The 13,975-nt window shown below is 49.6% G+C and overlaps 1 protein-coding gene across 1 annotated transcript; it reads left to right on the top strand.

Annotated features, from left to right (window-relative positions):
* Positions 1-1,039: 1,039 nt before the first annotated feature.
* Positions 1,040-11,304, top strand: LOC146333916 (MARVEL domain-containing protein 2-like). The gene is made up of 6 exons (XM_084825248.1): positions 1,040-1,365; positions 3,698-4,961; positions 5,599-5,780; positions 6,991-7,162; positions 9,340-9,390; positions 10,815-11,304. The coding sequence occupies exons 2-6, from the start codon at positions 3,822-3,824 to the stop codon at positions 10,932-10,934; spliced, it is 1,665 nt and encodes a 554-aa protein (XP_084681374.1). The 5' UTR covers positions 1,040-1,365; positions 3,698-3,821; the 3' UTR covers positions 10,935-11,304.
* Positions 11,305-13,975: the final 2,671 nt, after the last annotated feature.

Here is a 13,975-nt window from a genome sequence, read left to right on the forward strand (position 1 = left end):
CACAGCACAGGCGTGGCCGGACTACAACTCCCATCATCCCTGGCTATCAGCCACACTGGCTAGGGTTGATGGGAGCTGGAGTTCCCCACCCCTGCTTTATGAGGCTGGCTCAAGTCCTACTCGCAGGGCAGATGGAGATGTGCTGCAGCTCACATGCGTGTCGGGAAAATCCCGTGAAGCAGTTTTTCACACAAATCTGCGTAGAATCAACCCATGTGGGCAAAGGCATCCATTCTGATGGGGTCTGAATGGAGCCCTTTGGCATGTTTTCTTTATTTTTTAAGTCTCCTTTGATTTGTTTTTAGTGGTGGGCTGCGCTCAGGCAGTTTGCCGTGGCAGTCTCCTTTCCTTCCTTCGTATCCTGTCCTCACCCCGGCGTCAGCGATGTGCACAGGCGCTTTGACGAACACTGCAAAAAACAAACGGTCCGCCGTGATGCAGTCCTGTGCACGGTTACATCAACATGCTTTCTGCGCAATGCCGCTCATTTTCTGTGCACTGAGCTGGTGCTGGCCTTGATGTCCTAAATGATCCACAGCACCGTAGTCTTCCTTCCCTGACCTGATGCCCTCCAGATATTTTGGACTACAGTCCCCATCAGCACTGCAGCCTTCTCCAACCTGGTGTCCCCCAGATATTTTAGACTACAATTCCCGTCAGCAGTGCAGCCATATCCAATTTGGCACCCCCCAGATATTTTGGATCGCAATGTCCATCAGCCCCAATCACCACGGCCAATGGCCAGGGTTTATTGGAGTCAGAGCCCATAAGAGGCATTTTAGCCTTTTAGAATGGGGAAAAACTGCGCAAACCCCAGGAAAGCCACCAAAGGATTGGGGGTTGGAGGAAAGAGGGTGTGGCCAGGAGAAGGGGTGTGGCCTTCTCGGGAACCCCAGAGGGCCAAGTTTGGCCCTGGGGCCTAAAGTTCAGCACCTCTGTGTTAGAGGGTTGCTGTTTTTTCAAAAAACTAAATCTGAAAGCTCAGAGGGGGGAGGAAGGCAAGAATATTCTCAACAGGCTGCAGCTCCCTGTGGCTGCCGCACTGTTTCAAAGCACGTTCTGTGTGCGACGCTTGTCACTGGAGCAGTCTCCTGGCCGGCACGCAGTTAATATTTAACTGCACCAGAGCCGATAACGTGCTGGATTCGGCACGTCTGTGCACCACAACGTTATTTGTGCATGCGTGTTTTTGCAGTTGCCTGGCTGAGGCTAAACCTGGATCCCTACATACCCTGGAGACTGCCGGGGAGAAGGAAGCAGCGTGTTTCCTCTGAAGCTTTGAAGTGGAGCAAGTCAGACAGTTGATCTCACTGTCTCCCTCTCTGACATAGCATCTCTGCTGCGAGAATCGTAAAACGGTTGAAGGTACCGTGTCATGGGGGGGGGGTAAGTGAGAGGGTGGATTGTGTCAGGTGCGAAGGAGAGCAAAAGCAGCAAGGCGGTTAGGAGGATGGGATGGAGAAAAGATGGAGCAGGAACCAGTGAAGCCAGTCCGCAGGGTTCTGCAGAACAAGAGGTGATGCTCCTGGGAAGCAGATGGGCCGCTGGAGGTGAATTTGGGGCGCCGGGGGGGTCAGTGGAGGACCAATGGGGGCTACCAGGGCACCACTGCCTGGCAGGCCACGGGGGAGAAGAGAGTAGATGGGTCTCATCCATGGTTTGGGAAGGGCGTCGCACTACATCGGCATGACCCTAAGGTAGCCCATTTTCATGTTTGGGGGGGTCTTTGGGGGTGGGGGGATGTTGGTAATATGAGAGGCACCTGCTTTTCTTTGTCTTTTACGTCCAGTTCAACTTTTTTTTTTTTCTTATTTGGGTTGTTTAGTAAGTTGTAGCATAATAAAGATTGGTTTTTTCAAATGTTTTTGGATGGAAACGTGCTATGATTTATGTGTTGTATCATTTAAAAGTAGGTATTTGCTCCGCTTTTGTGGAAGTTGAGGAATAGATCTTAGAAACCTTAGAATTTCCTGCACACACACACACACACACACACACACACTTTTCATATGTATGCACTGAAATTCATATATTCAAATCTATCTAGCCACATTTTTTCTTTCTGTCCTTACTTTCTTTTTTCTTGTGCTGACATTTTATAATGAAACTAAGTTTTTAAAAGGTAGCCCATTTTGAAACACTGCCACCACTGTAAACTCTATTGTTGTCAGTATCATTATCATCTTCATTATCGTTATTATCCTTCTTCTTTTTTGATAGTTGTAAAAAAGAAAAACAGCATAGAGAACAAGCCATGCATCAGGACATGTTACCTTTAAATACATTTATTTTTGGCACTCCAGCAGCCGAATTCTCAAAACTGAACCGTTGTCTCTTTGCTTCGGCTGTGGGGCAATATAGAAATGGAATAATAATAATTAAAAAATCTCCCCCCCCCCCAAGAAGAAATAAATGGTTGTCCAATTTTAAAAAAATACTGCAATTTGATTACCATCTACCCTAGATTTCATCGATGCTGCTGCTTGTCATTATTACTTTATTTCCTAATCATTAGAGCTACTGTTTGGAAGGTTGGGGTGCTGGGGAAAGGAGCCGGTTCAAGCACCAAGAAAGGGGCGTTCAGTCAGCCCAGAATGGGGGCTATAGCTCTCTCAGAGCTGCATAGAACCCCTTGTTCAAAAGGATTCTGCCTCAAGGTTCTTCCTGGGCATGAAAAGCCACCCTGGCTGCTCTCGTCCTTGGGTCCTCCTCAACCTGATGCCCTCCTGAAATGTTGGACCACTACCCCATCATCCCCACCAAGGCTGGAGGATGATAGGAGCTGTAGCCCAACCCGTTTGAAGCACTCCAGGGCCAAAAAAGGATGTGGCTACTGGCCTGCGGTTTGGGGAGGTGAGGCCAGGCATATAGGGGACGTTGGAACGCTGCATGGCATATTCTCATACACACGCAGCATTGTCCGAAGGTTGTCTTAAGAGCTAGTTGAATGAAACAAAGAGAGAGAAAGAGAGAGAGAGCTGTTATTAATCACAGAGTTTAACCCAAATGTTAAATTTTAATCCTCCGGTCACTAAAGTAGCTCCTGCCCTGTCCACCATGCTCAGCCAAATTGCAGAGAGAAGAATGGGGTGTCCCATCATAAGAATGTAAGGAGAGCTGTGCTGGATCAGACCAAGGGTTCAACTCGTCCAGCCTTCCGTTCACACAGTGGCCAACCAGCTGTCGACCAGGAACCCACAAGCAGCACCCTCCCGCCCATGTTCCCCAGCAACTGGTATACATAGGCTCATTGCCTCTGGTACTGGAGGTAGCACAGTGCCATCAGGACTAGATAGCCTCTTCCTCCAGGTATTTATCTAACCCCCTTTTAAAGCCATCCAAGCTGGTGGCCATCGCTACATCCTGTGGTAGTGAATTCCATACTTTAACTCTGCGCTGGGCAAAGAAGTCCTTCCATTTATCTGTCCTGAACCTCCCACGAATCAGCTTCATGGGATGAGCCCATTGGGTTCTACTATTATGAGAGAGGGAGAAAGATGTCTCCCTCTCCACTTCCTCCTCAACAGGCATCCTTTTATACACCTCTATCATGTCACCCCTCACTTGCCGTTTTTTTTTTTAAGCTAAAGAGCCCCAAACACTGCAACCGCCTCATAGGGGAGCTGCTCCAGCCCCTTGATCCATTTTGTTCCCATTTTTCTGCACGTTTCCCCAACTCTACAATATCCTTTTTTAGGTGGAGTGAGCGGAACTGTCCAGTCTTCCAGGTGTGGTCCTCACCGAATCTCATCTGCTGCCTTGTGAGACCCGTGCAGAATGGTGCTGAGAGTGAAGATTTGCTCAGGCAGCCGTTTGGGGGAATGGCCACTGAAGATACACCTGCTTCGGTCAGAGAGGAGAGGCAGCCAATGGTGGATGAGATCAGAGGCCTTATAAGTGCCTCCAGCCAGCTGGGCCCAATGGAAACTTGGGCCAAAAATTCAGGAAACTCATCGGGTTCCAGCTGCTCAGGTGGTTCCCACTCATCTCCACATGGGTTTTTTCCTTTGGCCTCCACCAGCGTACCTCAGAACAAAGAGACGCCCCCTTTGAAGCCTGTGAGGCGGTTCGTTCCCCCATCTTGGAAGAACTTTTTCCGACAATGGCAGAGACAGCCCCAGGTGGGGCCATCTCTCTTGACCTATTCCCCAGAAGGGTTCAAGTGCTCCCCACCAGTGTCTCCACTTTCAGAGCACACGCAGAGAACCGTCTTTGATGGCAAGGGGAGCTCCAGTGGCAATGACAGTGATAGCGGTGGAGATTACAAGAACCCCCTCTCGGCCTCCAACACCCCCTCAAAGTCTGGGAAGACACTGACCGCCACAAGCCAGGGTGACTTCTCGACCGCTCCGCCAAGCTACAAGGAGAAGCTGGAGGCCTATGACCACAAGTATGGCTACATGAAGTCGTGGCCGGGCCTCCTCCGGTTAATGGGTGGCCTGGAGCTGATCTTGGGTGGAATGGTCTTTGCTTGCACAGCGGCTTATATCCAGAAGGACTACCAGTTGTCTCAGTTCTATGGAAACAGTTTCCTGCCCTACAACGGCATCACAGGAGGGGGATACGGCTACAACTACTATGGCCCGATGACCCCGTTCGTGCTGGTGGTGGCCAGCCTAGTGTGGCTAGTGACAGTGATCCTGTTGGGCCTGGGAGTGACCATGTACTACCAGACCATCCTCCTCAATTCCCACTGGTGGCCCTTGACAGAGTTTGCTCTCAACCTCATCATGTTCCTGCTGTATATGGCCGCCGCCATCGCCTATGTCAATGATGTCAACCGTGGTGGCCTGTGCTACTCCATCTTTGCCACCAACCCACTGATCGTGGCCTTGTGCCGGATCGAAGGTGGGCAAGTGGCCGCCATTGCCTTCCTCTTCGTCACTATGTCGCTGTACCTGGCGGGCTCCCTCGTCTGTCTCAAGATGTGGAGGCATGAAACTGCGAGGAAGCTGGCTCAGGTAAGACCCCACCATGGGCAAGTGGAGTTAGAGCTGAGGTGCAGAACCTGAGGCCCGGGGGCCAAATCCAGCCCTCCAGCATTCCCCCACTAGCCATGCCCCCTCCCCCTGGCCCCCCCTTTTCCCCAACCCCCAATCATTTGGCGGTGCCCTGGCTTTTGTGCAGTTTTTCGAGACTACACATGAGAAAAGACTGAGCTAGATGGACCAAGGTTCTGACTCAGGATAAGGCGGCTTCCAATGTTGTTATTTAAACCAGTCAGAAGCATGAGGGCTGGAACCTTATTTTATTGAAGGCGAGGATCATAGCTCTGTGGTTGAGCACCTGCTTTGCATGCAGAAGGCCCCAGGTTCAATGCCGGCCATGTCAGAACAGAAAAGATCTTGTCTGAGAAGGGAAGGGCTGCTCTCTCTCACTTGAGTCTCTAGAGAACCAGTCAGAGTACTAGCCAGTGCTGGGGTAGATGGGTCAACTTTCTGCCTCATTAGAAGGCAGGTTCCTGTGTTCCCAACATAGGAATGAGTTGAGTTCTCCCACAGAAGATATGTCCACGGCCCCCTCTCTCTTCATTTGAAAGCTGAGCTTTTAACCATCTGTGAACCTCCTTTCGGCCTCTTTTTCCGCCCCCTCCCACAGCGAAAGCCGAGTGTCTTGCAAGTGGTACCCCAGCAAGCCTTCTCCCGGGGTGATGCTCCTCCGGCCGGGAAAGTCACCAAGCGCGTTGAGTTCTCGGAGAAGGGTGAGGACCCGGAGATGCTAAACCTCACCATCCCGACGGGTCACAACCCCAAACCTCATGTCGTCCCTGACTATGTCTTGTAAGTAAGGAAGGGTGGTTCAGCAAAATGTTCAGGAGGTTTATAGGACAGGGAGAAGGTTGTGCCAAGCAACTGCTTTGCTGGGTTAGCCCAGTGTCTAGCTACATGCCGGGTACCATTGTGGACTCATTATTTGGCCAGGTGAGCCCTTGAAATATTTCAACTAAATACCTATGCTCCCTTAGCTTGGTAAAACACCACACAGAAAATCTTGGTGCAACCATATGCCAAGCTCACAGCAAGGTCTGTTTTTCTTCTTCTATTGCATGCGGTGCATTTGTTGGTAACATTAATGGTCGTGGGTACGGAGAGTCAGGATTGAACCTAAAGCTGGGGCAAACCGTACATGTGCTATACTCTTGGGCAGTGGGTGTTCCCGAATAAATGGGTTCCACTTCGGAAACAATTTGGAACTCCAAGATGAAGGCTGATCATAAGCTGAACGTGAGCCGGCTGCGTGATGCGGCTGCTAAAAAGGCTAATGTAGTCTTAGGCTGCAGTAATAGAAGCATAGTATCCAAGTCGCGGGAAATAATAGCCCTGCTCAATTCTGTGCTGGTCCAGCTGCACTTGGAGTCCTGTGACCAATTCTGGTGCCCCATTTCAAGAAGCCCATTGACAAGTTGGAGCATGTCTAAAGAAGAGCAATCAGGTTGGTCAGTGGTCTGGAAACCAAGTCCTATGAGGAGTGGTTGAAAGAGCTGGATATGTTTAGCTTTGAGAAGAGAAGATTAAGGGGAGACATGGTAGCAGTCTTCTAATATCTGGAGGGCCATCATGCAGAAGATGGACCAGAACTTGCTCTCTGTTGCTCCCAAGGGCAGAACTAGAACAAGGGGTGGAAATTGCAGGGAGGCAGATTTCGGCTAAACATTGGGAGAAATTTCCTAACAGTGAGAGCTGTCCAGCAGTGCAACAGGCTTCCCTGGGTGGTGGTGAGTATTCACTGGAGGGATTTAAGCAGAAGCCGGTTGACCATCTGACAGTTGCGTGGTGAAGTGCAGAGACTGGACTGAGCAGGTGGTTAGACTAGATGACCTCCAAGGGACCTTCCAACTCTAGGTTTCTATGAAATTCAAACAAGGATAATTTCAGTCACACAACCAGTAATTGAACTAATTTACATATCTTTTCATGATCTCCCTTGACTGACACTGTCCCTTTCGTTTTGTTTTGTTTTCCTCTGCCACCCCTTTTTTGTGCTGGGTAGAAAATACCCGGCCATTAGAACTGCGGATGAGCGGGAGAAGTACAAAGCCGTCTTCAATGACCAATACGCCGAGTACAAGGAGCTGTATCGTGATGTCCACACTGCGCGGCGGAAATTTCAGGACCTGGAAGTCATGATGTCCAAGTTGCCTCGCCACTATCAGAATAAGAAGGTTGTTCTCAATTCCTGTCCGTGGGTTTATCTCTTTTTTAGACAATATTTGTTTTTCTTATTTGGCATCAAGTTTGCAATTGCAAAAGGAAAAGGGGGGAAAGCCCCTGAAAAGTCTGCCTATGCATTATAGGCAAACACAGACTATATTTAGAAGGAATAATAACTCCTATTTTATTTATTTATTTATTTATTTATTAAATTTATTTATCGCCCATCTGACTGGTCACCCAGCCACTCTGGGCGATGTACAACCCCCATAAAACAATTTAAAACAATAAAATTTTACCATAATTTTTTTTTAAAAAAAATACCCTAACCCACCCCAAATGCCTGCCTGAACAACCACGTTTTTAATGCACGACGGAAGCTCATTAAAGAGGGGGCATGACGGAGTTCCCTAGGGAGGGAGTTCCACAGAGTGGGGGCCACCACAGAGAAGGCCCTCTCCCTCGTCCCCACCAGTCTAGCTGTCCTGGCTGATGGGACAGAGAGAAGGCCATCCGAGGCTGATCTTGTTAAGCGGTCTGTCTGGTGTTGCTGGAGGCGCTCCTTGAGGTAGGCTGGGCTGTAACCATATAGGGTTTTAAAGGTCAAAACCAACACCTTGAATTTGGCCCGGAAAACAACTGGTAACCAGTGCAACTCCTTCAGCACTGGAGTGATGTGATCTCGCCGGCGGCTGCCTTTAATCAGGCGAGCCGCCGCGTTCTGTACCAGCTGCAGCTTCCGAACCGTCTTCAAGGGTTCGGAAGCTTATTTAGAGCTTCTGACATTATTTGTGATCAGGAAGAGATGACATATCAGGCTTTCTGTCAAGTGCAGGGGACCCCAACCTTTTTGGGTTGGCGGGCACATTTGGAATTTGGAGAGGGTGTCATGAGTGCTCTCACAAAATGGTTGCTGTGGGGGTTGCCTGTTCACAAAATGGCTGCCACGGTGGGTATGGCCGGTCACCCGTTTTCCAGAAGGCAAATTGGTGAGATAAAAAGAAAAGTAACTTCCACAAGAACCTAACGGACAAAGCAGAGGTGGGGTCTGAACTCCAAAAGACATGCTAGTCTCCCAATGAGGTTTTTTTTTTTATTACAAAATATCTTGAGAAACAAAATAAAAATCAGGAGGGGCTGGGAGCCTGGGGGACATCAAGAGGGGTGTCTGTTGGCACACTGGTTGGAGACCCAGTTCTGGCATCCTCCTCCTCCTCCTCATCATCATAATTTCATTGTATTATTTTCTTTCCAAAGATTGGAAGGACCACCACATAAAAGCCTGCAAAGATTTGACCTGTGCTGCCCCAGAGGGCAGGTCTAACGATCTTAAGTTGCAGGAGGGTGGATTTTGGTCGAACATTAGGAGAAACGTCTGGAGTGTAAGCAGTTTGACCACGGAAACTGTGGCTTAGAGGGGTGGGTGGGCTCTCCCTTGCTGGGGGTCTTCAAGCAGACGTCTCTTGGGAATGCTATTTATATCCTGTCTTCCATCGTAACTCATCTTATTTTTAAACCCCACTGATTATACAAACACCAACATTTTTAAAAATGTATTTTTTTTAAAAAAAAAAAATTATGGTAAAATTTTATTGTTTTAAATTGTCTTATGGCGGGTTGTACATCGCCCAGAGTGGCTGGGTGACCAGTCAGATGGGCGATTAATAAATTTAATAAATAAATAAATAAATAAAACAATCAATAGTAAAATATAACACATGATGCTGGCTACTCCTAAATGACTCTGACCAAGCTGAAGAAGCTCTGGGAATCGATGCTCTACCTTAGTTGGGCTGTAGTACGCTGTTGGATTGTTGCACCCCCAGAATTCCTTGCAATGGTGGTGTAGAGGAGGCTCAATGGTTGCTCCAGTGGTACCCAAGCAACAGGAGTGCAGAATCTCTTTCAGCCTGAGAGCCAGGTTCCATTTTTGGGAAGCTCCTGGGAGCCACATTCCAGTGGTGGGCATTGTTGTTGTTGTTCAGTCGTTCAGTCGTGTCCGACTCTTCGTGACCCCATGGACCATAGCACGCCAGGCCTTCCTGTCCTGCGCTCTCTCCCGGAGCGTGCTCAAGTTCATATTCATTGATATGGTGGGCATGCATGGGGCCAAATTCCAAAAAGCACAGCCCTGACCGTGGGCCTCTTTTGTAAGGAATTATAAATCCTGCTTTTTTTCTCTCTGCAGGAGCAAAGTCGAATCTCTGCCGTGTGGAAAGAATTCAAAACCAAGAAGAAGGTAAAATGAAAGGTTACAGGGATGTCATTTCAAGATGATCTTATTTATTTATTTATTTATTTATTTATTTATTTATTTATTTCATTTCTATACCGCCCAATAGCCGAAGCTCTCTGGGAGGTTCACAAAAACTAATCTTCTGAAGGTCTCCCTCTCTCCAAAGAGGTCCTCACATGAAGCTCATGGGTGGGAGATCCAGGACAGATAAAAGGGGGTACTTCTTCACACAGTGCGGAGTCAGAGTATGGAATTTGCTACCACAGGATGCTGTGATGGCCACCGCTTCGGCTGGCTTTAAAACAGGGTTGGACAAATTCCTGGAGGAGAAGGCTAGCAATGGCTACTAGTCCTGATGGCTATGTGCCACCTCCAGTACCAGAGGCAGTGAGCTTTTGAACACCAGATGCTGGGCAGCATGGGCGGGAGGGTGCTGTTGCGCTTGTGTCCTGCTTGTGGGTTCCTGGTCAACAGCTGGTTGGCCACTGTGTGAACAGAATGCTGGACTAGATGGACCCTGGATCTGATCCAGCAGGCCTCTTCTTATGGTCTTATGGTGGGGCACCCCATTGTTTTCTTTGCAATTTGGCTGAGCATGGTGGAGAGAGAGAGAGAGAGGAAGAGGCAGCAGACATAAAGAGAGAAAAGGAAGGAAGGAAGGAAGGAAGGAAGGAAGGAAGGAAGGAAGGGGAGAGAGAGAGAAATGGGTGGTAGAAAGAGAGGGTGACACAGAAGGGGTGGCAGAAAGAGGGAGAGGATGTAGTGGCAGAGAGAGAGAGAGAGAGAGAGAGAGAGAGAGAAGGAAAGGAAAGGAAAGGAAAGGAAAGGAAAGGAAAGGAAAGGAAAGGAAAGGAGGAAGGGGGAGAGAGAGAGAGAGAGAGAGAGAGAGAGAGAGAGAGAGGTAAAAAAGAAAGAGAGAGAGAGAGAGAGAAAGAAAGATAGAAAGAAAGAAAGAAAGAAAGAAAGAAAGAGGTAGCAGAAAGAGAGAATGGAATGTCCAAAATAGAGGAAGAATGGATGTCAAGAGAGAGGGGAGTGCCCCCTCCCACCACCACCATGCTCCCCCCACCCAGCCACCCACACTCGCTCTAACAGCATAGGGTATACTGGAGGAGGGCCTGTTTGGCTGGCAGGAACCCAGATCTGAAGCATTCCTCCTAGGAGGTGTGGCTACTGCACCCTTTTGTAGCCGGCCCCTCTTGTATTCTTATCCCGTTTCAACCAAAGCTTGGTTCACAATGTTGTTGTTCAGTCGTTCAGTCGTGTCCGACTCTTCGTGACCCCATGGACCACAGCACGCCAGGCCTTCCTGTCCTGCGCTCTCTCCCGGAGCGTGCTCAAGTTTTGGTTCACAAAGCGACCTACAAATGCTACTCACATCCACAAGACCAGAGAACAATAGCTTTTGATGTGCTTCCCCCCCACAGGACCCCACTTTCCTGGAGAAGCAGGAGCGGTGTGAGTATCTCAAGAAGAAGCTGGCCCACCTGAAGGCCCAGATCCAAGCCTACGACCAGGCGACCGGCGAGGGCTCCATCTACTTCTGACTGGCTGGGCCACTTAAGCCGGCATGTGTGACATCTACCGGAACCAACATTGGACTTGGGTAGACGTGGTGCAAACCGGAGAGATTTGCTCGTCTCCTGGATTCGGGGCGTGCGGGGAGGGAGTCCTCCTTGGTCTTCTGCGAAATTCCATGGGGCTTTGCCTACCCAAGGAGAACTTTTGCCTGGCTGGAGCAGAAGAAAGACTGATTTAGAGGACTCTGGGAGAAATTGGTATTTTGCTGCTGCATCACCTCTGTTTGCTGCGACGCTCGCACGACCTTTGCGCCTCTGTTTGCTGCGATGCTTGCACAGCCTGTATGTTTGCCAATTTATTTAAAAATGGAAATAAAAAGCATTATTAGCTAAGCATAAAAGCATTGGTCCGCTGCGTGTTCCAGACAGAATAGACTCCTTGGCCGTAGCTTTAAAGCTCTGCACAGCCTTGCTCTCCCCACCCCTCAGCTTCTCAGGACGGCTTTGCCCATGTCCCCCGCTCCTCTGACTCTGACTGAAGGACCCCACCTCCCTAAAATGATTCCAGCTCTTGCCCTTCGCTGGCCCTTGTGTCTGGAACTCCCTCCCAGGTTCCTATGGGTCCCTTGCCACCCAGACACGACTCCATCCCCTGTCCCTCACTACCCCTTTTTCCTGGGACTCTGTTACAGGGCCCCACAGCATTCCTGCCTGCCTGATACGACTCCGCCCACTGCCTCTCACTGCCTCTTATTCCTGGGACCCCTTCTTTGGACAAATATGTGGGCACCACCCCTCTCCTCCAACCATGACATCTTCAGCTTGCCTTCTTAATCCTCCTTCCCAAGCAGAACCAAGCTTTAAGCACAGGCAGAGGAGTTTATCTCTGTTCTGCCTTCCTTATCCTTGCCCATGCTGTCTCTCTCACTCTTATTTTCCCCACTGTAAGCTTCTTGAGGGCAGAGACCTGCCTACTTTACTTGTAACCCTGGAAAACAGCACGGACTATTTGAGAGCAAAGTTGTTTTTACGCAGAGTTGGGCTGTGATCTGAAGGGCACTTACCTGGGAGTAGGTCCCATTGACCTCAGTGGGGCCATTTGATCCTCACAACAACCCTGTGAGGTAGATCAAGCTGAGAGTCAGTGACTGGCCCAAAGTCACCCAGTGAGCTCCATGGCCAGATGGGGACTTGAACCCAGATCTCCTGAGTCCCAATCCAGCACACTAATTACTACGCTACACGTGCTGTCCCAGCTGGTGCGCAAAAGCGACCAGCACGGAAGGGTAAAATCCAAGATAAGCCCTACTTGGAGTAGACCAATTGAAATGAATGAAACTTCAGTTGGTCATGACTAATTTAAGTCCCCTTAATTTCAATGGGTCTACTCTAAGTATGATCCGTTCCATGGGGTTTTCTTGGCAAGAATGCTGGAGTGGGTTGCCATTTCCTTCTCCAGTGGACCACATTTTGTCAGAACTCTCCGCCGTGACCTGTCCGTCTCGGGTGGCCCTGCACGGCATAGCTTATGGCTTCACTGAGTCACGCAAGCCCCTTCGCCACAGCAAGGCAGTGATCCGTGAAGGGGCTGGGAAAGATTGAAGGCAAACGGAGAAGGGGACGGCAGAGGATGAGATGGCTGGATAGCATCACCGATGCACTGGATATGAACTTGAGCACGCTCCGGGAGAGAGCGCAGGACAGGAAGGCCTGGCGTGCTCTGGTCCATGGGGTCACGAAGAGTCGGACACGACTGAACGACTGAACAACAACACTCTAAGTATGACTTATATATTGGATTTTACCCAAAGTCTGCAAACCACAGAGAAACCACAGTTCATTGTTTGCCAACACAGCGCCCTCCAGATGCAGCCTGGGTGTGCTGGCTGGCTGGCTGGCTGGCTGCGTCTCCCAGCACCCCCATCCAGCCAGCATGTTGACTGGGGGTGATGGGAGCTGTCGTCCCAACACATCCATCAGCTGTTCTCAAGCCTCTCCTGCTGCCTGCAAACCCCACCAGAAGCCTCTTGCCAACGAGCGATAGAAAAATGTGTTTCTTTTGTCCTAGATGCTTGCAAAGAGAAAAGATGTCCCGGCATCAGCAAGGGTGGAATAAGGCTTTCTGTTTCCCAGAACCCCCGGGGTAGAGAGAGCGGCCGCGGGCGCTGTCTATCTGGCTGCCAAGAGTCTCCAAGGCTGTGCCCCCACAGAGCGCATTCCAGCCTTGGAGTCACGAGGTGACCAAGCCATGAGCAATCTTGGCAAGGTGTGAGCACAGCGTCTTTCCTGAGCGAGGAGCTATGGTCAGGGCTTCAGCTCCCATCTCGCCGCTGCAGCGGGCCGCGCCAGACTGTGACCCCTGCACTGTGTGCTGCTTCGTCAAAGCGGTTCCGCCTGTTCTGGTCGGCGTGGCGAAGTCAGATCTGACGGAAAATGTGGCCTTCCACAGCCCCCACAAAGCTGTGCAGTCAAACTCGGCCCTTCCTGGTCCCTGATAGAGATGTTGGAGAAATCCGCAAGAGAATCAAGTGAGTTCGGATTTCTATGAATCCGACCCATGGATTCTGCAACGGAGCGGCTTTTCCCAACTCACACGGATTCCATGGACTTGCGGACCTTTTTTATTTCAGCTTCTGTAATTATATGCAAATTTAGTCATAGAAAAATATCTAAAGCAAAAAAAAAAAAAAAAGGACCAAAAATGTGCATTTCCTCCATAGGCTAATGCATGAAAATGTGCATTTGGGGAGGAATCTGCATATTTTTGCAAGTGCGAATTTGTGCAAATTTGGGAAACTGGAAAAAAATCAGATTCCACCAGCGAGCACCTGAAATGCACATGGAACAGATTTTACAAAAGCCATACATCCCTAGTCCATGAACTAGACTGTTCCTGAACATGGAGGCTCTACCTTACTAGAACAGCAAATACACTTATCCTCTATGACAAGGGTGGGATGCCTCTTTCACTCCGAGGGTCAAATTCCATTTTGGAGAAGCCCTCAGGGGCCACATCCCAGTGATGTGCGGGGATGAAGGCAAAAGGGTGTGGAGCCAAACAACAAAAC

This window comes from Heloderma suspectum, chromosome W (assembly GCF_057233095.1).
Source record: "Heloderma suspectum isolate Gila_16-S chromosome W, 16-S_ref, whole genome shotgun sequence".
Classification (NCBI taxonomy): Eukaryota; Metazoa; Chordata; class Lepidosauria; order Squamata; family Helodermatidae; genus Heloderma; species Heloderma suspectum.

What these genes read in the sequence shown, in the direction of transcription:
- LOC146333916 (XM_084825248.1), top strand. Translation starts at nt 3,822, where the DNA reads ATGGCCACTGAAGATACACCTGCTTCGGTCAGAGAGGAGAGGCAGCCA. An exon ending in CTGCGAGGAAGCTGGCTCAG is followed by an intron (nt 4,962 to 5,598) that starts GTAAGACCCCAC and finishes CCCCTCCCACAG; the next exon opens with CGAAAGCCGAGTGTCTTGCA. An exon ending in GTCGTCCCTGACTATGTCTT is followed by an intron (nt 5,781 to 6,990) that starts GTAAGTAAGGAA and finishes TGTGCTGGGTAG; the next exon opens with AAAATACCCGGCCATTAGAA.